General features: G+C 37.0%; 2 protein-coding genes across 5 annotated transcripts in view; one reads left to right on the top strand and one right to left on the bottom strand.

Annotated features, from left to right (window-relative positions):
* Positions 1-4,072: 4,072 nt before the first annotated feature.
* On the bottom strand, positions 4,073-5,127 carry LOC110208811 (uncharacterized). Its single transcript, XM_078155178.1, has 2 exons — positions 4,806-5,127; positions 4,073-4,274 (listed from the first exon to the last, which is right to left on the bottom strand). Exons 1-2 carry the CDS (start codon positions 5,092-5,094, stop codon positions 4,231-4,233), a joined length of 333 nt encoding a protein of 110 aa, XP_078011304.1. The 5' UTR covers positions 5,095-5,127; the 3' UTR covers positions 4,073-4,230.
* TBC1D32 (TBC1 domain family member 32) overlaps positions 4,857-23,263 on the top strand; it is a 237,185-nt gene continuing 218,778 nt past the window's right edge. For 3 of the 4 annotated variants that reach the window (XR_013486958.1, XM_020986958.2, XM_078155175.1), the window contains exons 1-4: positions 4,857-4,941; positions 5,121-5,275; positions 13,035-13,196; positions 20,788-20,965. Coding sequence is in view for 2 of the 4 variants with exons in the window: in XM_020986958.2 (XP_020842617.1) it covers positions 5,121-5,275; positions 13,035-13,196; positions 20,788-20,965 (495 nt within the window). In the remaining 2 variants the exon portion in view is untranslated. Of the gene's footprint in view, positions 4,942-5,120; positions 5,276-13,034; positions 13,197-20,787; positions 20,966-23,263 lie in introns of those variants that run through there. The other variant, XM_078155176.1, reaches the window with a different exon arrangement.

Below are 23,263 nucleotides of genomic sequence, written 5' to 3' on the forward strand. Positions count from 1 at the left end.
TAAAGTAACTTGGCAAAGGGCATACAGTGAGTTAGTTGCAAAGGAGGGACTAGAACATGTGTCTTGTAACTTCCAGTCCCAATGTTCTTTTCAGGTAATCTAGAATTGACTAAGTCACTATTTTCGTACACCAGGCAGTCAAGCAGTCCGATATCAGAAAGATTCCATAAGAAGGGCTGAAAAATAGTGTGGGGTAAAATAGCTAAATGAGAAGTGGGCAAAGGTATCCAGAGAGAATGATCTGGAGGCAGCCTTTGATTAATGTTTTGATGGATCTGTGATTTCATAGATGTTGCTTCCTCCAGTGGTTCAAGTCACAACTCAAATGTACCCCCACATCCTGGGTGACTTTTGTCTATCAACTTCCATAAGACCTTCATAGAATATTTACCCAATATGCTACAGACCTTCTTCTTGGTCTTATAGTATTTCATGAATACCTCATCACTTGAGCAGTCTATTATTCTTATTGCATGACTGGCCCACCTTATTTCCTTGTCATACTTGTATTGATAATATCTCTTATGCCACTTCTTGTTTACAAGTCATGATTAGTAACATACTACAGTTTCATGTACATGTAGGCAAAAGTAATATGATGAAGTGAAGAGCACTGAATTTGGACTTGGAGGGTTTAGTTCAAGAGTAAGCTCTGCCATTTATTACCTGTGTGACCTTGGACAAATCACTTCTATGGACCTCAGTTTTTTTCCTGTAAAACTAGATGACCTACCTCCAACATCTCTCCTAGCTCTAAATCCTGTGAATCACTTCCAAATAAATAGAGATATCCAAATTTGGAATGGGAATTTAGAGGTCTTTTCTCCTTAATGATGGCCTTTAGGCAGGATTAATGATCACTTTGGCCATGCCGGAGGTCTTTTTTGGTAGGAGAGAGGTTGGAGTGGATGATCTCTATGGTATCTTCCACCTCTTAGATTTTGGGATTTTGGTCTATGTCTATCTACTTTACAAGATTAGTTATTTGAAATAGTTTCTGGGCCCTTTGGTGTTTCTTCTATGTTGTGGCAATTTCTAACTTCTGAAGAAAATGGTAGCTTATATTTATGTCTTTTCCTTTATCAATTCCCTATTTTTTAAGTGTCATACCTTGTTTGCACAGGTCAAATTGGATTTATGTAGTAGTTATGATTTCAGCCAGTGTTTTCTTTTCATCTTTATTCTTGGGTTTTTTTTTATATTGATTGTGATTTTTGCTTTAAGTACACAGAACCTCCTCATTCTAAGAAGACCTCTACATTGTTAATCAGGGATTTCTGGTCCTTTAAGACAATGATGTCAAATTGAAATAGAAAGAGATCCTTTCAAGGGAAATATTGACTCAGGAAATCACAAATTAAAATTATCTATTTTAATTTTATTTCTATTTATTCTATTAAACATTTCCTAATTGCATTTTAACTTGGTTGGGCAGTAGGCCTCATGTTGCAGTAGGCTGTGTATTTAACACCTTTGCTTTAAGATATAGTCAATTCCACTGGTTATGATGTGTTTGGTGTTCAATCCCCAGTGTGAAATTTAATTCTGTGAACAATGATTGCTATTGTTTGTCAAAATTGTATTTTCAATAACCCCACATATTTAGCAAATATCTTTTAGGTAAGGGATGTCAAGGAATAATCTTAGAATACTGTATTTTGAGGGAGATATATTGTCAACAGAATGACAGGATATTTCATCTCCTGTCTCCATGCCTTTGTACAAGCTGACTGCCATGTCTAGAATCACTCCTTCCTCTCACTTCCATCTCTTATAATCTCTAGTTTCTTTTTGAAAGCCCAGATTAAATGCTACCTTTTATTTGAGGCTTTCATAATCATTTGCCCTCACCAATTACCTTGTATTCATTTTGCATATATTATAAACTTATATGTATATATATACATGTACATATATATGTATGTATGTATGTATGTATGTATGTATGTATGTATGTATGTATGTATATCATCTCCCCCTTGAGAGCAGGGACTCTGATTTCTGTGTTTGTATTCCCAGAGCCTAATATATTGCTTAGTAAGTACCAGATACTTAATAAAGGGTTATTGATTAATTGACTGATTCTATTTTTGGCAGGGGCATACTGTCTTCACATAAGAATCTCAAGATTTTGGCTCACTAAAATCAAGACCCTCAAAATGTCCCAAGGTAGATTTTTTAAGCATAGAATCTACTCAGGGATGAATATGGAATTCATTTGCTTACAGAAGTGTATTTAAGTAGAGTTATACTGAATGGCAGATAAAAATTTTAAGTACTTACTTTGTATTAGGTATTCTGCAATACCTTGAGGTACAAACACAGTCTCTGCCTATCAGAAGCTTACATGCTAAATGAAGGGAAACAAAAATGTGGGGCCTGGTGCTGGAAGATGGTGGGAAGGAAGAGGGAGGCAGAGACTGAGAGATTGAGGGAATTTGTGCGGAGCTATGGGTCAGGGAAGATAAGGCAAAAGTTCCCCTCTTCAGGCTTGGGAAACCAAGGGTGGAATTCAGGGTTCAGATGGAAAGGAGATGAGGATAAGGATAATGGCTAGGGAACAGATACATTATAAGCAAACTGTCAAGAAGTACAATGGGAGGTATTATTCCTTTTGAGTTGCTTTCCATTTTATACCATTCAGATTTTTGCACCATGTTGCATCCCCTAATGTTATTCTAAAATGGAATCCCAGAATTATAAAGTTCAATCGTGTTGAAAGCCATTAGTCTATAGATTTACAACTGGAAAGAAAAATCATCTAGTCCAACCTCTTCATTTTTAAGATTGAAGAAATGGAGGTCTTACATGTCCTTCCCCGTTGCTGACATTTAACACAAAATCCACTCTGGAGGTGAAGTTCTCTTCCTGAAGGTGTAGACTGCCTTGCTTGCTGGAATTTGTATCACCAGGTATCCCAGGATACCTAACATTTAGAAAATGCTTAATACATTTAAAAAAAAAATTATTGCATCACAGGAAACACCATAATATACATCCTTTGATACTTCAGAGAATGTGCTCCACCTTTGACTCATTAAAATGCTGTTTCCCATTCTGGCTTCCCATTCAGACATTTAAGTTAGAAACCAGTTACCCAAAGAGATCAAAGAAAAAGCAAAAGGTCCTATAGGTACAAAAAAGTGGCTCTTTTTGTGGTGGTAAAGAATTGGAAATTGATGGTATAACCATCAATTACTGAATGGTCGAACAAGTTGTGTTTTATGATTGTGACATAATACTGCTGTGCTATATAGAAGAAGTAATGATCAGGACGATTTCAGAAAAACCTGGGAAAACATATGAACTGATGCAAAGGGAAGTAAGCAGAACCAGAAGCACATTATATATAGTAACAGCAATATTGTAACAATGATCAATTGTGAAAGACTTAGTTACTCTGAATAGGACAATGATCCAAGACAATTCTAAGAACACAGGATAAAAATACTATCCACCTGCAGAGAGGGAACTGATAAACTCTGAGTATAGACTGAAGTATAATTTTTCACTTTTTTTGCAACATAACTAATGTGAAAATGTGTTTTACATTTCACTTGTATAATTGATATTATATTGCTTGCCTTCTCAATGGCAGAGAAGGGACTGGAGGGAAGTAGAGAATTCTGCATTTATTTTTTTTACAAAGGAATGTTAAAAATAAACAAATAACAAATTTATTTTTTAAAAAAAGAAACCAGTTAGATCTTTATGGCCAGAAGGAAGGAGATGGCCTGTGGTAAGGCTCTTAAGTTACTTAAATATGAACCCTATATGTAACAGTGAGTTTAAATACCAACTTTGTTCTTTGATACTTCTGGTTTCTTGAAGGGAAGTACATAATCTTAATGCAACTCTGTCACTGTCATTCATTCTGCATTCACAGCTTTCTCAAGCACCACTTTCAGTTTCAAATTTAGATTAAGTGATCCTTTACCTTTTAGCAGCTTCCTCCCTTCCAAATCACAGACCTTCCTTTTAATGAGGAGTTGTTAATTTGGAATCCATGAGCTTAAAAAACATATCCATATACACAAATAAAAGTATTTAATAATCATAATAGGTTCCCCTTAGAATCCCATGTATTTTATTTTATGCATTTAAAAACATTATCCTGAGAATGAGGCAGCTAAGTGGTGCAGTGGATAGAGTGCTGGGCCGGAATCAGGAAGAATCATTTCCCTGAGTTCAAATCTGGCTTCAGACGCTAGCTGTGTGACCCGAGGCAAGTCACTTAACATGGTTTGCCTCAGTTTCTTCATATGTCAAATGAGCTGGAGAAGGAAATGGCAAATCACTCCAGTATCTTTACCAAGAAAATCCCAAATGGGGACAGGAAGAGCTAGATAGTACTGAAAAACATGCGAACAAATTCTATAAAAGGGTTCATGGGATTCACCAGAAGCCCAAGGGGTCTATAACACACAAAAAAATGTTAGTAACCCAAAATGTTCCCCATTCTCCTAATTTCTCTTTTCCTTTCCCAAGAACCATAATCAAGTTACACCTGTCCTGCCCCTGCCTCTCACCTGAGTCCCTTCCAGCCCCTCGACCCCTCCTACGGACTGCATTCCCTCTCACCCATTGTATTCCCTCTTTTCCTTTGGATTCCAGCCTCCACAGAGCCCCGCCCCCAAGGAGCCTCGCCTCCACAGAGCCCCGCCTCCTTCACCCTCCCTTCTGCTCTCCAGATGTCCTATCTGAAGAAGGAGATGGGGGCGGAGATTATTTTCCCGTCAACGTTTTACGTCATCACGCTAACGCAGTCGTCCCTCATAGGTGCCAACCTGCTCCTTTTCACGTACCCGTGCTGTGGGTCAGCGACCGCCGTCCTGGGTCGTTGGGAGAGGCGGAGGCGGAGGGGGATGCGTCGTCCTCGTCCTTCTTGGATTCTGGGTCCGCTGTCGTAGGCAGGGACTGTCGCGTCCCTCTCTTCCTAAAGTAAGGCGGTTTGATTTTTGATGCGCGCTGGCGGGCCCCGCCCCTACTGTGGGGCCTTGTCTGTGGCTGGGCCTCGGCCCCGCCCCCTGGCGGAGGGGGCGGGAGGAGGGGTGGAACACGCTCGGTGCCCTGGTTCAGGGGCTTTTCAATCATGGGGCTCTCTGGTGTTTTCCCCACAGATGGCCAATTTCTCCAGCGAGGACGAGGCTCGGCTGCAGTCCATGCTCAGGCAGTTACTGCAGAGCGTGAAGGAAAAAATCACGGGCGCTCCCTCCCTTGAGTGCGCGGAGGAGATCCTCTTGCACCTGGAGGAAACGGATGAAAATTTTCACAAGTAAAGCTTCGTTTGGTATTTTAAGCGCACGGACCGGCAGATCAGTAGAAAGTTTAAAGGGCCATTTGAAGCGCTGTCTGAACGAAACTTGCCGCTACTTCCTTCTGTTCAGTTACACTTTTTCCTATCTCCCCTTGACAAGGCTCCTGTAAAGAGTGGGTGGGCCCCAGTTGGGGAAAAAAAAAGGCCTTTCTCCTTTTCCTCTTAACTCTCATATTCATTTCTTCCCTAACACTTCGTTATACACTTCTTCCCCCTGCACATCCCCCTACCCCACCCCCCACATACCCGCTAATATCTAATAGATATTTCAATAGTATCAGACCTGAACAGTTAATCCTTTACAGGGCTGTAGGGGGAGCTTTAATAATTTAAAACTGCATTAAGATTTTTTGGGACACCTTGTGAGAGAGTTGAAGAATCTCATTTTTGAGTCTAATCAGCACAGAGGTCTGGAATGACTATCCCGAGAAAGTGCAGTATTTTGTTCCTGTTGGTTCAGTGATTGAAGGATTTTATTCCTTTACTGAAAGATTAGGATAACTGAGTTTCAGTGGAAGTCTGGGATTTTTCTATTAAGCTGGATCTTATAAATGGAATGAAAACTTTTTAGTAAATCTTAAAATCTGACCTTAAGGTTCCTTAATATTTTTTTAAACCCTTCAGATTCTTGCTTACCTCAAAAAAGTAGTTGTTTATATACCTCTGGGGATTTTTGGCCATGTTAGTGATTCCATTAGTTACACTGCAGCTGCTCTAATTAGAACCCTTAGTTATCTTTTAAGCAGTGGTTAGTTTTAGTCTTAAGATTTGTTTAAAATTTTTTTTGCTTGGCTAATGAGAATTTTTCATCCAGGTTAATGATTATTTACCTCTCAGTCTGTTTATGTGTTTCCTCATTTCAAGTCTCAGTACAGATAACTAGATGATATTCCTGTGAGAGGTCAGAAAGGAATAATTTTATTTGATTAGATTCTGGGTTTTTAATTTTGCCATACGCAAGAAAAAAAATCAAGCAAGACTCAGGTTCTGTTTTTCCTTAGGTAATACAACTACTTGGATGATATTTGATCCTGGACAGACTTTAAGCTAAATAGAAGATTAATTGTGTTCTGTCACATGCAATGAGTTTGTCAAATCATTTTTATGATAATTGATGCTAGCAGATTAGTTAAACTTGTAATAAGAGTAGACATTTCACTTTACAGCTTTACATTCATTTCTCTAATTTTATCCTCACCATCACTCTATGAGATACTGAAGGTTAGAGAGGTGAAGTCATTGACTTTTTCCTGAATCATACAGCTAATCAGTTTCAGAGGTGGGCTTTGAACTTAGGTCTTCCTGGTTTTTAGTTCAGCACTTTAGCTGTACTAGTCAGGCTCCCCTGTAATAATATGGCAGGTCTTTTTTTTTTCTGAGGTGATAAAAGGGCATAGTTCGTTAAGTAACTGCATTATTTCAATATTAAATGGCTGTCAGATTCAGCACTAAAAAGGTAACTCAAACTTGCAAGTAAATTTAAAGGTTCTGGAATTCAGAAGGGTACTTTCCTCTATCTATGTAGGGGAAGGGAATAAGTATTTGTATAGTATCTACTCTGTATTAGGTACTGTGCTAAGTGCTTTTTAAGGTATTATCTCATTTGATCTTCACAACAAGCCTTCAAGGTAGATGTTTTTATTATCCTCATTTTACATTTGAGGAAATTGTGCCTGGGGTCACAGTCTAGTAAGTTGCTGAGGATGGATTTGAGCTGAGGTCTTCTGATTTCAGACCCAGAGCTCTATCTACTGCCTTCTCAGAGTGTAGCCTAAAGACTTTGGATGAGAGGAGGGGTCTCTGACACCCTGTAATGGAGCCTACAATGATAAAATATTGATTTAGTTAAAAAATTTAGTTTTAGTTTTTTAGATTTATGTTTTCTTGCATTTTTATTTAATTTATTAAATATTTCCCAATTACAGATTTATCTGATTTAGGCAGCGCTCAAGGGTATTGCAGGTGGCATGTTTGGCATCTCTGATGTACAGTATGAAAATTTTACATGCCTTTAACCATCAGTATCTTCTAGTGGTTCTGTGCTAATGATTTTTTTGGGGGAGGGGTCCTTACCTGTGATTTCATTGGTAGAGGAATTTCGTTCTGCAAGTAATAGAATTAGTCGGTTGCCTGGGGCAATGAAAGGGACTTGTGTCACACAGACACTAGGTGTATATAATTGGCAGTAGTTGGACTCAGGACATCCAGATTCATCCTGTCTTTCCTCTTTGCCACCTAACTCCATAGCTGGCATCTACCATACCATGCAACCTCTTTGCTATTTACATGTTTTCTACATAAACAACTGTGAGAAACATTGTTTTGCACATCTAATATCTTTAAAAGTGATAACCTTCCTATCTTATGCTTAGAAAAGATATAGTGTTATAGTAAAATAGTTCCCTTTTCTTAGATTGAAAATGTGAATTTAGTACTAAATTTGCTATTCAGATTATTGTTTAATACATCATTCTGTACTTATCTATTCTATAAATTCATGTACATATAAAAATTTTCAGAACCATAACATTTTAGAAAATATTTCCGTGATAAGTAACTTAGGTAAAATCTTAGAAGGAAAGTAATAGAAAAAAAAATTGGGTTCACTTCATCAGTTAGTAAATACCGCCTGTGGATATGTCACTAGTTCTTAGTAATATTTTTCTAAGCAAGCATAAAGAAGGTTGACCATTATGAATAGTGCACCAAAAAGCAAGAGAATGGGCTATAATTGTTCACTAGGCCTCATTTTCACATGGGGCTTTTCACTGGCAGACCCATTAGAGTAGTATTCCGGCAGTATTCCATATAAGTGACCAATTGTTCACTAAAGTTCTAAGAATGCTTTGAAAAAGGTTATGACAAAATGCATTTAATATTCTTTGGAAACATTGCAATTTACCATTTTGGGTAAATAGTTTGAAAAAAGTAAATATGATTGGGTAATTGCATGTTATACTTGTGGAAAAAAAATACTATAGAAAATGAAGTATATAGAAGTATGGGAGGCCTGGAAGGAACATAGGTTAAGGTGAGTTAGGGTCATAGTATTGTTTTAAAAATGAGAAAATAATCTACAAACTCAATTGGATGTATAATAAACAGTGTAGTACATATAAATGAGTGTAATTAGATCTAGAGCTGAAAAGAATCTTAAAGACTTTCCACATACAGCTTTGAATCAGAGTACTTGTTACAAGATATTATAACATTATATAACTAAAATAGTCTACGATTCACCGATGGCGTTTTCAAAAGGGCCGTCACAGCTTTAACACAGTTTTCTAACATAATAATTTCCATGCTCCCTCACACATTTTGAGCTGTACAACTTGATTAATGTGTTCAGTTTAAGAAGATTCCAGTGAAGAGTGACTTCAACAAGAATGAAAACAAAAAAGATATTTGTATTATAGAAGGGTGGATATAAGTTAAAAATAACAAACTTTCAGAATAAAGGTGGTTATTATTGATATAGGGTCCTGGAAGAAACATATGGGCTGTCTATATAGGTGTCTTCAAAAACAGAGGAGACTGGTACAGTGAAAAAGCGTTGGCTTTAGAATTAAGGTACCTACATTTTAATCCTGGCTTTTCCAGTTGATGTGTGACTTTGGGAAAGTGACTTGACTTCATTAGGCCTTAATTGCCTCATCTGTAAAATGAAGAAGTTGGGATTGATATGGAATTGATTTTAGATATCTTCCAAATCTCATCTGTGAGTTGCTTGCCATTCTCCCACTTCCAGTATAGGCATTTAAAAGCCATAGGTCTTAGCTCATGAATATGTTAGTTATATTACTTATGGAATTATGTCCTGGAAGTTAAATTCTCTTGACAGAAAAGTATTTTTTTTAAAATAAGAATTAGTGTGTTAGAATATTTATTTTTATAATATTAAAACAATGCCTTGTAATTTCTTTGTTTTTCCTCTAAGAATAAGGCTTAGATTTCTGAATCAGAATAATCCACATTGATCTTGGAATAGCATTTTTCAGTTTAAAGGTAATTTAATCATTTTGTTAACTTCTTTTTACAAATGAAGAAACTGAGGCCCAGAACAATTAAGTGACTTGCTCAAGCTCACTCAAGTAGTTAATCTTAATTAGTTAATCTTAAATCCTAATCCTGTGTTCTACTCATTATGACATGTCTTTACCCATATACATTTTTCTGATACTTGTACATAATTCATTTCTTATGGTCTGTCTACTTTTTTCTATGTACTACTTATTTAATCTTTTTTTCTTGAACTTTTAAACCTTTCTGTTTTGTAGATTTATCCAAGCATTTTTATAATTCTTCATATATAATGAATATTTATCAGGCTTTTGAGAAATTAGAAAACTAAATATCATGATCAGATAGGCAAGCAGTTGTTAAGGATTTTTAAGCACCTGCAATACCTATTCTAGGTATTTTGAAGAACCAAGGGAAGTAGATTTTTTTTATTTTAATTTTTGCCTTTGAGATGCTGAAATAAACATCTAGCTGCTTCAAGTACCCAGAGAATAGATAACCCAATCCATATTATTAAGTTCTGGGTTGTTTTATAGGAACTCAAGTACAATAGGAATTAATGTTTGGAGCAGTTCTTTGTAGGCTGAGGTTTTGAAAAGTTTCGGGAGAACTTGAGTCAAGCTTATAGCTCAATCTGTAAGACCTCTTTTGACAAAATGGTGGTAGAGGGGAAAGGAGCTTCCAAATATGGAGAACAGCATGAGCGAAATCATATAGATGGTAAGAGAGATATGAAGACCCAGGGAAAAATACTGTGGTACAGTGGGAGAGTATGGGGTTTGGAATTAGGGGACCTTTATTTTAATGCTGATTTTGCCATTTGCTGTGTGATCTTTGGCAAATGATTTGATTTCAGTTGGCCTCAGTTGCCTCACCTGTAAAGTAATGGAGTTGTTGGAAATGATGTGGAATTGGGAAATTTCCTTCCAGATCTAAGACTTTTTTCTTTGTAAAAAACTGAAATTTATTTTAGATTTTTAAAAATGCAACTAAAGAAAGCATCTTATATATTGCAACTCATTTGTTACTTATCCATAAGTTCTAAAATGGTTCAATTGAACTATTTTATTTAAAACTAACATTTTAGTATGGTTTACCATGCATTTTAGATTTAAAGGTAGGTGGTAACATTTTCTCTTGTATTGGACTGGATTACAGGCAGAACACTTGGGACTTTGTATGGTAAAAGTCTTGCTAAAGTGAATTGTTTGACTTTCTATACCTCTCCCTTTACTAAAGTGAGCTCCACTTGTTCTGTTCCTGCTCAAGGCCCAGGTCATATTCCACCTCCATTAAGCCCTTACTGATTTCCATATCCCCTGAAATTCTTATAGCAGTTTACCACTCTTTTTTTTTCATGTTCACCTTCTCCCTTGTATTGTAGTTAATTATGCATATCTTATTTTACCTGCTTCTGCATAGTGCCCAGTACAGATTCACGTACAAATTAGGTGCTCATTAAACATTTCTTACCGAATGAATAAAGGTACTTTAAATTATTGCAAAATCATGAAAATCTAAAGGGTTTGGACCAGATATGGAACTAGGGATTCTGAAGCAAATGATCCATGCTGAATGTATCAAATGGGGTCAGTTTATGGTAGGACTTTTGAATGTCAGGTTAAAGAAAGTGGACTTTAGAATCACAAGAGATCCTTCCAGAGTTAAAGGTCTCCATGTTTAGAAGGATTAATCTAGCAGCAAAATACAGAAAGCACTGGAAGGTGGAAAGAAAAAATGGAGAGACTTTAAGAGAGAAGATTTTGGGCCAGGGTGGCAGTGTTCATAGAAAATCAGAATGTATTGAATCCAGAATTTAGAGCTAGAATTGGCTTTAATCCAATTCCCTTGCCTTGTAACTAAAGAAAATGAAATGCAGGTCTTCTGACACCCAGTCCACTTCTTTTTTAAACATTATGCTAACCTAAATGATGAATTGAAGATGCACTATGAAGCAAAAATCTGCAATAATTGATGATTGAATATGAGGGACAAAGAAGAGGGAGAAGTTAAAGATAACATCATGTTAAACCTGGGGTACTAGGAAAATATTAGTGCCTGTGGCAAATGGGAAGTCACAGGCCTTACTCTGTGCTTTTCTAAGCAAAGAAAGGAAAGGAAGGTTTCTATCTTCTTGCTCCCAGAGCTGAAGGGTCAGAGAGTGGGGTATGAAGACTTTTGATGTCATTTGAATTGCAGAGAAATTAAATGACTTGCACCAAATCGCATAGATGACATGAAAATATTGTGTGAATCTATTTTTCAGTTGTCAATTTCTAATAATAAACAATATTAATGTTTCCTTTATTTTAGAAAATGAATTATCAGAAAAAAATTACAGTTAAAATCTCACTAATTCAGACTAATATGTCTATAATGTTTAAGGTCTCTTTGGTTCTCAATTATATGTCTTGCCCAAGTAGCCAGGGCACAGGCTCAGCCCTTCATGAGAAGTGCCCTAGACAGAACATGTACCATTGGAATTGGCCTTTTCTTATGCATATCTCATATGATGAAAAACCATGTAGTGCAGTGGTTAGAGGGCTAGTCTTGAAGTTGGGAAGACATGGTTTCAAATTCTGCATTAGTCTCATACTAGTTGTGTGACTATGGACTAGTCCAGGGGTGGGGGACTTGTGCCCTGAAGGCCACATATGGCCCTCTAGGTCCTCAAGTACAGCTTCACAGTCAAAAGGCTGCACTTGAGGACCTGGAGGGCCATATGTGGTCTCAAGGCCACGGGTCCCCCACCCCAGGACAAATCACTTAACCTGTCAGTACCCTGGCAACTCTAAAACCAAAGTGATGAGACTTCTTGGTCTGCCTTGCTAGAGCGATTTTCCACTTTGAGATTTCCCTACACTGTTTAAAACAACAACAACAACACAACAAAAAATAAAGCAAGTCTCTGTCCACCACCAGTGCTGGAAAAAAAACCCCCAGTACTTTAAATTATGTGTAGAAATCTTTTCATTTCACTGTATTCATTGATTTTCTAATCTTAACCTTTTCTTATGTTCTTTATTTCTCATGTTTCTTAATGTTTTAACTTTTCCATTCCTTTTGTTTTTATCAGTTTGAAAATCGTGAAAACACTGAATAAATTATTTCTCAGCTAGTACAGATTTAACATAGGATAGACTAATAATATGAAAAAGCTCCAAAAACATTTTCTGGTTTCTGAAATTACCTCCTTTCAATTCTTTATCTTTAAAGGGTCATCTCTGTAAGATGATTTAGGGGAAAAATTTTAAATTCCTCAATATTCTGCTAATGTCAAATGAGATAATGTATGTGAAAGAGCTTTATAACCAAAAAGCGCCGTATAAATGTACTCTATTGCTTAGCATCGTGAGGTAATGAAGACTAAACCTCTGTTTTCATTATTATAGGGAACTCTGGATGAGAAAATACCCTCACTGATGCAAGTTAGCACTTTTTATGCAATTTTATGATCATAGAGAATTGCTGGGGGATATCGAAAGGTTAAATGACTTGTTCTGGGTCACACAGAGAGTCAGAACTTGAACCCAGATTTTACTGGCTCTGAAGCCAGCTTTTTATATACCACCGCAGATGGTGTGTAGTACAAGGACTAGAATCCTTAAGTAATATAAAACTGAACCCTCTATAACTTTAAAATGATGACTTTTTAAAATAAGGCATGTGACTGAGCTGTTTTTAATTTTTGTTTCAGCTATGAATTTGTGAAATATCTTAGACAATATATATACAGTACTCTGGGGGCTATGATTGAGGAAGAAATGGAAAAATGTACCTCAGATCAGAATCAAGGTGAAGGATCTGGCTATGATACTCTTGTTCAACATGTTACTAAAGTAACCCAGGAATCTAAAGAGTGAGTATGCTTAAGTTAATGTTTTAAAGACATTTGTTTTCACAGGTGTCATTTGCTAACATAATCACATTCAATTTCACTTCTGGTTTCAGTAAATGTAGACAACCAAGGTATTTAGCTATGAATCAGTGAATATTCTTCAAATAGAAAGAACTGGTCATCCATTTTCAACTATATCAATGGCAATTCCAACAAAGATTGAACATTTCTTATTTAATTATTAAAGATAGCAGTATAACTACTGACTTTCTGTGTCTGTTTTATAGTTGATAGCAATTTTGTTGGCCTATAGATTTTCTTTTCTTTGTTTCAGACTTTGAGAAAATAATCTCCTTTATAAGACTGTGTCCGCATTTTAGTTTGCAAAAGGTAGTCGTTGAAGTGCATTGCTACCATTTAGATGTTCCACCAGACCCTAATATGGATTCGAGTCTACAATTCAACAAGTACTTTTGAGTGCCTAAGGTATACTTAACATGATCCTGAGAGCTTATAAGGAATGCAGTGACCCTATTTTGTGCAGATGAGATTTATGTACAAATGGAGAAAAAATAATACACATAACATAATTCTGTGCCAAAATAGTATAAATGATGAGTGTTATTTGGGCATGGATGGGGAAAGTGGGAGTTAATTTTTTTAAAGCTCTGTTGGTGATAGATTCAAACTGGCAACTTTGTAACCTGCTGCCAGTTTTTAAGACCCAAGGCAGACTAAGAGGAGGACTTGCCCATGAGGGTGGTGTTCCCAGGTAGAGAGGCCCTGAGCAGAATAGCAAGAAATGAGGAAGTTCAAAAGCAGCAGCAGTGATGTGTCTCAGAGCCCAGGTGGAGAGCAGGGTGTCTCCGGCTCAGCCTTCAGAAGAATAACCAGGGTAGGAATCGCATACTAGACTAAAGAGGAGTTTGTAGTTCTGTCACTCCGAACCAACAGAGCTTTCCAGCTGGCTGATATGGACTTCATCCTGCAGCAGTCTACTGTTGCTCACACCCAAGTACAGGCCAGGAAACTTGCAGAGTTCACACCAGGGTAGGGTCAGCCCAGGAATAAGACTTTGCCCTTCATCATACCACTTTGGAAGCACAGAAAGCTTGCAGGTCCTTAGCCTGCCTCTGAAATCCTGGAAAAATACAACACTCAATACCCCCCAAAAGAAGCATCGCTACCTGCCCAGACTTTCCCTCTCAGAAGTGCAGCCCAGCCCAGCCTAGCCTCAACTCTGAAGTCAGGAAGTAGGCTGGATAAATGAACAAACAGAAAAAGAAGCTGATTGTAAGGAGCTATTATGGTGTCAGGGAAGCTCAAGACACAAACCCAGAAGACAATGATTCCAAAACGTCTATAGGCAAAATACAGCCTGGTCAAAAATTAAACTATAATTCCTGGAAGAGATGAATAGAGAATAGAGACACACACACACACACACACACACACATAAACAAAATGAGAATACTTGAGGAGAAATTGGAAATGAAATAAGAATTATGGAAGAAAGATTTGGAAAGGGAATTAACAGCTTGGCACAAGAGGTTCAAAACACAAACTCCCTGAAAATTAGAAGGATCAAAAAGATGCCAATGAAAGAAAGTCAAAAGGCTGAAAAAATAGAAGAAAGTATAAGGCATCTCATAGTAGGGGGGAAAAAACCTAACAGAAAACAGATCAAGGAGAAAAATAATTAAGAATCACTGGGTTATCTGAATGCCATTGCCAAAAAGAAAAAAAAATCTAGACTTCCTATTTCAGGAATTCTTAAAAGAACACTGACCAGATCTCTTGGAACCAGAAGGGGAAGTGGAAATAGAAAGAATCCACTGGTCAGCTCCTGAAAGAAACCAAATGAAATCTACAAGGAACATCATAGTTAAAATCCAGAGTTTTCTGATCATAGAAAAAATATTGCAAGCAGTATTTTTATATTGCAGAAAGAAAGAATTCAAGTGCAGTCAGGATCACACATAATGTAGCAGCCACCACCTACAGGAGTGGAGAACTTGGAATACAATATTCCAGAAGACAAAATATGTGAGTTTATAGGCAAGAATACCTTATCCAGCAAAAATGAGCCTTCAATGAAATAGAGGACTTCCAACATTTCTGAGGAGAAGACTATAGTGAGAGATGTTAAAACATTGAAGTTCAAACATAGGAGTGAAGAGAAACATAAACACACAACACACACACACACACACACACACACACACACACACACACACAAATAAATGATGATAAAGGCCTAAACAAGGATAAACAGCTTACATTTAAATAGGGGGAGATGATACATGTTTTTCCTTGCAGTTCTGTCATCATCAGGAGTCATGGAGAATAATTCATGTCTTGATTTAAAAAAAAAAGAAAAAGGGTGAGAGGAATTCATTATGTGGAAAGGAGGAAGGGGAAGGAGAAGGGAAAGGAAAAGTAGGGAAAATTATTGTACATAATCAGTTTGTGCAAGCAGACATCTATAAAAATGGGGGAGAGCCTAACACTTGAACCTTACTTTTTCTGTCCGAACTGGTGAAAAGAAAAATATGTACACACAGTTGAATGCAGAAATAAATTTTTCTCAACAAGAAAATAGAAGGAAAAGGGGGGAGGGGGAGGGGTAATTTGAAGGAGGGAAGAGTAAGGGAGGAATTAGTCATAAGCAAAAAAGCAAAAAACAAGACAAAACAAAAATCCTATAAAAATGCATAAAAATTTGTAGCTCTTTGAAGTGGCAAAGAATCAGAATCTGAGAGGGTGTCCCTAAACTAGGGAATGAATGAACAAGTTATGGTATAGAATATTATTGTGCTGATTTCTTATTAGCATGATGACCAAACATGATTCCAGAGGACTAATGAGGAAACATTCTACACACCTCCTGAAAGAGAGGTGAAGGACTCAGAAGGCTGAATAAGACCATATTTTTCTTGCCAATATGAAAATTTGTTTTGACTGACTATACATGTTTGTGATGGGTTTTGTTTTTCTTTTGTTTACAGTTGAGATGGGAAAGGGGATGGCAAGGTGAGAAGTTGAGTTTGGCTATTAAAACAGATTTCTAAAAAAAGACCAGTGAAGGAAAAGATAGTGATGGAAGGCATCTGAGTGATCTGATATAAAGAGAGAAGAGACAGCTCTTGGTGAATGTCTTCAACTTTTCCAGTAAAGTGTGAGAGGAGGTTCTCAGCCAAGATAGTGTGGGGAACAGGGAGTCATGGGAGGGAGGAGATATGAAAAGGTTTGGAAGAGCTGCTCTGGTGAGAGGGATAGTGAGTTGAATTAGGTGTAAAAAGATGGCCTTGTTGCTCAGTTTAGGTTATGTAACACATTTTTAGTGCACATAGTACAATTTTGTGATTTAGCACATGTATAGGAGTGAATGCAGCAGATAGTGGGAGTGACCCAAGGCTGAGGCAAGATTGGTGATATCAGAAGGTGGGAAGAGAAGTTGAACCAGTTTACTTCATCTAGAGTCAAGATGGGGAAGGAAGTAGAGCTAGTGCAAGGTTAATGGTCTGAAAAGAACTGAGAGGTCCAGGGATTTGAGTTCACACGCTGTGTGGATAAAGAGCAGAATTTGAAATTGCAAGGCTGAGTGAGACGTAGAATGACAATAGCTTGTGATCAAATAGGGAGATTGCCAAGTTCACAAACATGGAAGTGGTACATTTTGTAGTGATAGCAAGATCAAGAGTATGACTATCTTCTGGTATGACTTTCATGATGTGGAGCAATATGTCATGTGAAATGAGTAAGCTGAGGAACTCCGAGGTAGGGTGTTGAGAGAGCATGAGTATGTGTGTTGAAGGCTACTAGTATGAGGGCAAGAGTTGATGAGGGGAAAAGAACTGTGAATGAATCGCTGAACTCATTGAGGAAAGAAGGGGAATGATCTGGAGGTTGGTAGAAAGCCACTATCATGATTTTGACTGGGGGGAGGTGTAGATATTCCTTGAGTGAACCTCAAAAGAGAGTAATAATGGTAGAGGAAGAACTTGGAAGTAGCAATAGGAAGCAAAGACTATTACAACTCCCCCATTTCAACCAGTGAATGAATGAAGGTACATCTAGTGCTGGAAAGAGAAGCCAGGGAGGCTGTGTCTTTAGGGTAGAGCCAGATTTCATTGAGAACTAGAATATAGAAAGAATGAGACAGGAAATGATTTAAGAGCAAAGCAGGTTTGTGGTCTTCTGCAGTAAGTATTCCAGAGAGCACAGAGGAAGGAATAGGTAGTTTTAGAGTGGGACATTGCAGAAATTGGGTTGAGAGGAATGGGAATAAGGTATAAGGCAGTAAGGGATAAAGAATAGGGTTTAAATGGTGACATCTAAGGGTTCAGGATCTCTCCATTTCTCAGGAATCTCTAGGATGGGGAAGGCATTATAGGAGGGAGTTTTTAAAATCTTTGAGCAGTGAGTTCAGGTAGGTTTTAATTGACTAGAGATTTTTGAGTAGAGCAGTTAAACATCCATGACTATAAGTAATGAATTTTATTATGACATTAGTATAAAAGTTGGGCTAGAGGGTAGGAGTAGAGTGAAGTCAAGAACTTATCCTAACTGGCAAAGTGGATAGAGCACCGGCCCTGGAATCAGTTGGACCTGAGTTCAAATCCAGCCTCAGACCACACATTTGACACTTACTAGCTATGTGACCCTGGGCAAGTCACTTAACCCCAATCACCTTAAAAAGAAAAAGAAAAAAAGAAAAGAACTTATCCTGAGCACTACAAAGAGTGCTGGGCCTGGTGTTAGAAGACTTGAGTTCAAATCCAGCCTCAGATAACTTGCTAGCTGAGTGTCCCTGGGCAAATCACTTAATCCTGTTTTCCTCAGTTTCCTCATCTGTAAAAAATTTGAGAAGGAAATGGCAAACCACTCCAGTATCTTTGCTAAGAAAACCCCAAATGAGGTCACGAACAGTTGTTCACAAGTGAGAACAACTGAACAACAGCAACAATAGCACCTGTGTCACAGCAACCCTAGGAGGATTAAATGAGATATTTACAAAGTACTTTAGCACAGTGCCTGTAATGTAGTAGGCACTATGTAAATATTAGCTATTATTAACTTTACAAATGCTCTTTTAATAGTCCAATTAAATAGTGCAGAGGGCCTGTAATAGGGTAGTTGCATTGGGAGTAAAAGTATTAAAAATATTGAGATAAACATTTTAGAATGTGAATTTTCTTATTTTTTTTTCCCACTGAGCTTTTTTGGACATGGGGGAAAAAAAGTGGTATGCTTTCCTAGCATTCTATTTCTAGCAATATTAGAGTATCATTCTAAATGAAATGATGAAAGCATTTTATCAGTTAAGATTTTTATGCTGTCTTAATAGCTAAAATGACAGACCTCAGAGTTATTTTCAGTATTGTTAGCACATTATTGTTCAGCTGTGGATAAGCCATTCTAATTTTATTTTATTTCATCCATGTGTGAATGTGTATGTGCAATGATAATTACCTCAGCTGAGTCAGGTAACTTTTTTAATGAATGTCATTTATTTTGTGATCTGTACATGAAAGCATGTAAAGAAGAACTGTACATTATTTTTCTTTCTACATTAATTTCTTCCAATTTTGTAAAAAATTAGTCAAGCATAATGTTGTAGTAATAGCACTTGTAGTAAACATACTTTGCATTTATAAATTACAAATCATATTCTTATTAAACATATTTACAGTTTTTTTGCAGATAGCTCTTTGAACTTAAAATTCAGCTATTTGCAATTTCCTTTCTTGGGTTACCCCACATAGTGATTAGGGAAGTTGTATAAAGCTATGATTTTCATTTGTTTTGGGTTTTATTTAGTATGTGTTCTATCTTTTTTTCACTTAGTTTTTGTCCCTTGGATTTGGAGAAATGTGCTTAATGGTGACCCTATCCTGTTTCCTTTTCTGGATTTTTTTTCCCCCACTAGCTTTGTCCTAACTTTGCAAAGGGTGTTTATGCATTCTAATTCCGGCAGCTGTTATTTATTCAGGGTGATACCCTCTTCCCCTCCCCCAGTAACTTCTTTAGGGCTATTTTGTTTCTGACCCTACCTTCAGAAAAGGAAAAGAAAGAAAAAAGGAAGGAAGCAGATTGCCATTTTCTTACTTATTAGAAGCACAGGTTTTAGAGGTTTTATGTGGAAAAAGGTTTATAATAGGTCTAAAAAGAAAATTTTAGATTGCTGAGGATTTCAGATACTGTTGCTTTTTTTGCCCTCCTTAAGATTTGCCTGAACTCGTAGTCCCAGTTTTCCTCTCTATCTTAATCAGATTCATGATCTTAGATTTTGAAGTACTTAGTCACTTGGTACCTGAGAATCCTTAGGCAGTTCAGGCAAACAACATAAATTTTTTTTGTTTCATCTTAGCCAGCTAGACCTTATTTAGGCTTTCTGCATTTTAGGTAGAGTTTCCCTTTTTTGTGTATGACAGATGTTGATCCTTTAGAGCAGATGTTCCCAAACTTGTTTGGTCTGCTGCCACCTTTAAAAAAATGCTCACCACTCCCCCGGAAATCTACCTTCTTTCACCCTGTAACAATTTTTTGAAATTTGTGTCACTGGAAGCTAATATCACCCCCTTGATCGTTCCAGCGCCCCCCCCCAGGGGTCAGTATCACTGACTTTGGGGACCTATGCTTTTAGAGCTTGGAGAGTACTGATTTATCACTTGGCACATTAATTCACCCTCATGCTTCTACTTATGTATGCAGTACATATAATTAAATTTTCCAGTATGTTTATTTAAAATAGGAATTTTCCTCATCTATAAAATAAAAGTGTCGAACTGGGTAATCTCTGAGGTGCTGTAGACTTCTAAAATTTTATGACTGTATTTGTGTAGGTTTCCTTGCTTCCTTTCATCCCATTAGTTATGAATGATTTGACAGTCTTCATCAACTAAGTGGAGAAACCAAGCTTATATCTTAATTAACTGTAGGCTTTAAGAGATTGAAAGGATCTCGCAGGCTGTCCACTGCAACCTCCTTTCTACAGCATTCCTGACAAATGGTTGTCTAGTCTTTACTTGACTCCTTTGATTGACAGCTTTGGTTATACTCAAATTATACTATGTTGCTCAGTTATTACCCTGTGATTGTGAATGCCTAGGAAACATAAATAATAATCAGGGCAGATGGACCCAGGGGAGAGGTTAAAAAAAAAAAAGAGTTGATAGAGAGGAAGGAGCAAGAAAGAAAAAGGGCAGAAAGAAAAAGAAAATGGGAAGGAGGGCAAGCTACAATAAGTTTCAATTGTCTTTTAGCATCACCCATGCCAGAAATCTATGAAATTTGCTGTTCTTGTCTGTGAAGCCAAAGAAACTAGATTGACTACACATCAATTCTGACTTTTTGCTAATTGTAAAATATATCTGCGATTATTGCCAATACCAAGTTTCCATTTTCAGAGAAATCAAAGTAATTTAGGTTTTATCCCTGTGGCTCCTTCAAACAATATTTTTGTTTCTGAGGGCATTTTAACAATTTTTTATTAAGTGAAATAAAAATACTTTGAAATAAGTATCTTGTTTACAGTTTTTCATTTGATCCACTTCACTAATGGCCTTACTCTTTAACAAAAGTAGTAATGAAACTCTTAACTTTAAAGGTATAAAGAAATGATGCATTCCCTGAAGAATGTCATGATGGTTGTGGTGGAATCTTTAATTAGCAAATTTGAAGAAGATCAGATACGAAATAAGGAGGTACAGAAGAAAACCGTAAAGGAGAAATGCAGTAATTATTGCACTGACAATTGCTCTGACAGTGACTCTTCATTTAATCAGGTGTGTTGTTTAGTTTTTCATTCATGCCATGAGATAAACGGTGAACTTCATATAGAGAGTAAAAATGTGATTAATGGAAATTATAAATATAATTAAGTTTTATAGGTGCCAAAAAATTCCAATTCTCCTGGCTACTCTGAAAACAACAGAACCTTCAACTGTGGGATTTAAATCAGAACTAAGGCAGACTTTAATACTTAGCTAGAGTGGAACTAGAAGATCAGAGACTAGAATTTAAATCTTAACCTTTAAAATCTTAGATTTATAACTGCGATAATAAGGATTACTTACAGTTTAGGGAAGTTGAATGGAAAGATCCCTGTTTGAGACTGGAGAAATCTTGTATTAAATGAAGCTGAGAGTATGATGAAACCAGGATTGCTAGCTCTTCCTCCTTTCACTTCTCCGGTAGTACTCCCCTGTAGAGTCCACTTCAGTAGAGCAAACGCAAGAGCTAGTTTTAGTAAATAAAAAAATAATTTACTGTTGATTGAAAGAATTTTGAGGTGTAATCAGTATACAGAGTAGGTAAGTTAGTTATACATTCTCACATTTCTTATCTTAATTAGACTTTTTACTTGGTTACTTTTAGGCACACTCCTTTTTTCAACATTTATAAATTGACTACCACATTCAGGCCTAAGAATTTTGACCCTGCCAATCCAAGGCCAGTACTAGTCTTTTCATATGCTTCTTTGGAACCTGTGTCCTGAAGTTAGGTGGTAGTAAATTTCCATTCTGCTAGATTTCTCCGATGGACTGGGCTTAAAGAATGTGTCTGTCTGGTACTCTGTGCAGGATGGTGGGGCACAGAGGGGCAAAGTCACTGCAGCAGTGAGAGTCTTTAACCTTGGACTAGGCTGCATAAGCCTGTGAGTGTGTTTAGTACAGGGAGGCTGATGGGGTTGAGGGGGTTGGAGTGAGCACTCTTAAGTATATGCATTTTCTGGTATTAACTCATAAAAAAATTTGACTTTACCGATGCTTCTGTCTTTTTCTTCTGTGAATTTAAGTATAGTTATTCAATATATAACAGTATAATTCTTTTTTAGGATTGGCAGCTTCCATAGGATTGAAGACAATGACAATGCTGTCTTGATTGTCATGTGACCCTCACTGTCTTTTCAACATAGATATTTGATTGTTCAGTTGTTTTTGAGTCTGTTCTTATTGAGAAGATGAAAGTGGTAATTATGTGATTGGACAGGCTTATACCCAAACCTTCCTTATCTTTGTTTCCTACATAAATGATGTTAAGAAAAAAAAAAGTTTCTTCACTTCTTCAGATTGTCATATTTTAAGTAGTTTATAAAATTTTAAAGCAAATCATAAAGATTTCAGATGGCACTAGCACCAAAGTTGAGAGCTTCCTTGTTCTAATGAATTATGGTAGTGTGATAGATATTTGCAGTTGGAGAATACATAGTTATATTCCTGAAACAATTTAAGTTAATGGTTATGAGAATATTCCTCATCTCATATTGAAATGAAGTAATTGATTCTGTGATTCCTTGGGGAAAAGATTACACGCAGTATTCTTTATGGATAACTTTTAAATAGTACTATTGCTGAATAGAAAACATTTTGATTCTTTAGCTCAGTGAGAAGCTTTTTTTTTCCCCAAGACAATTGGGGTTAAGTGACTTACCAGAGGTCACATGCAGCTAATGAGTATCATGTGTCTGAGGCCGGACTTGAACTCAGGTCCTCCTGACTCCAGGGCCACTGCCCTATCTCAAGTGAGGCACTTGGACTGAATCCAAACTTCAAGGAACAAATCCCCTTAATGAGAAGATTTGTTTGGTAAAACTTGGATCAGTCGAAAGGCTGCAACCAAGGACCTAGAAAGCCACATGTGGCCTTGAGGCTGCAGGTTCCCTATTCTTTGCTAGTCAAAGCAAGCTGCATTTAAGCATTTATAGTCCAAGACACTCTATTTAGACAAGTGAACAAGTGTTAATTAAGTACATTAATTATTTAATGAAGCCATTTTCCTTGTCATGTTACCCTCAGAATCTTTTCAAGCTATATATTTGAATGTTAAGTTGTTATTGAATCTGTTCTTATTAAGAGGAGGAAAGTGATAATTATTTGATTAGATTTTTATGTATAGACCTCATATCCACAGAGTTCTGCTCTAATGTTTTACCATTGTGTGGACTTGACCCTGCATTCTTGAAGGCTAGAATTTAAGTCCTGGCAAATTCTGTCGTGTTGGAAAAGCTTTGATTATGACCCAGGCTATGTCTGCTTTGTGAAGACCAGCCTGGATAATCATGAAGTGGTTCATCATCTGTA

This window comes from Phascolarctos cinereus, unplaced genomic scaffold (assembly GCF_003287225.1).
Source record: "Phascolarctos cinereus isolate Bilbo 61053 unplaced genomic scaffold, phaCin_HiC Scaffold_5;HRSCAF=322, whole genome shotgun sequence".
NCBI classification, from domain to species: Eukaryota; Metazoa; Chordata; class Mammalia; order Diprotodontia; family Phascolarctidae; genus Phascolarctos; species Phascolarctos cinereus.

What these genes read in the sequence shown, in the direction of transcription:
- LOC110208811 (XM_078155178.1), bottom strand. Translation starts at nt 5,094, where the DNA reads ATGATTGAAAAGCCCCTGAACCAGGGCACCGAGCGTGTTCCACCCCTC. An exon ending in GTCGCTGACCCACAGCACGG is followed by an intron (nt 4,275 to 4,805) that starts GTACGTGAAAAG and finishes TTCCTTCTCCAG; the next exon opens with CTCATTTGACATATGAAGAA.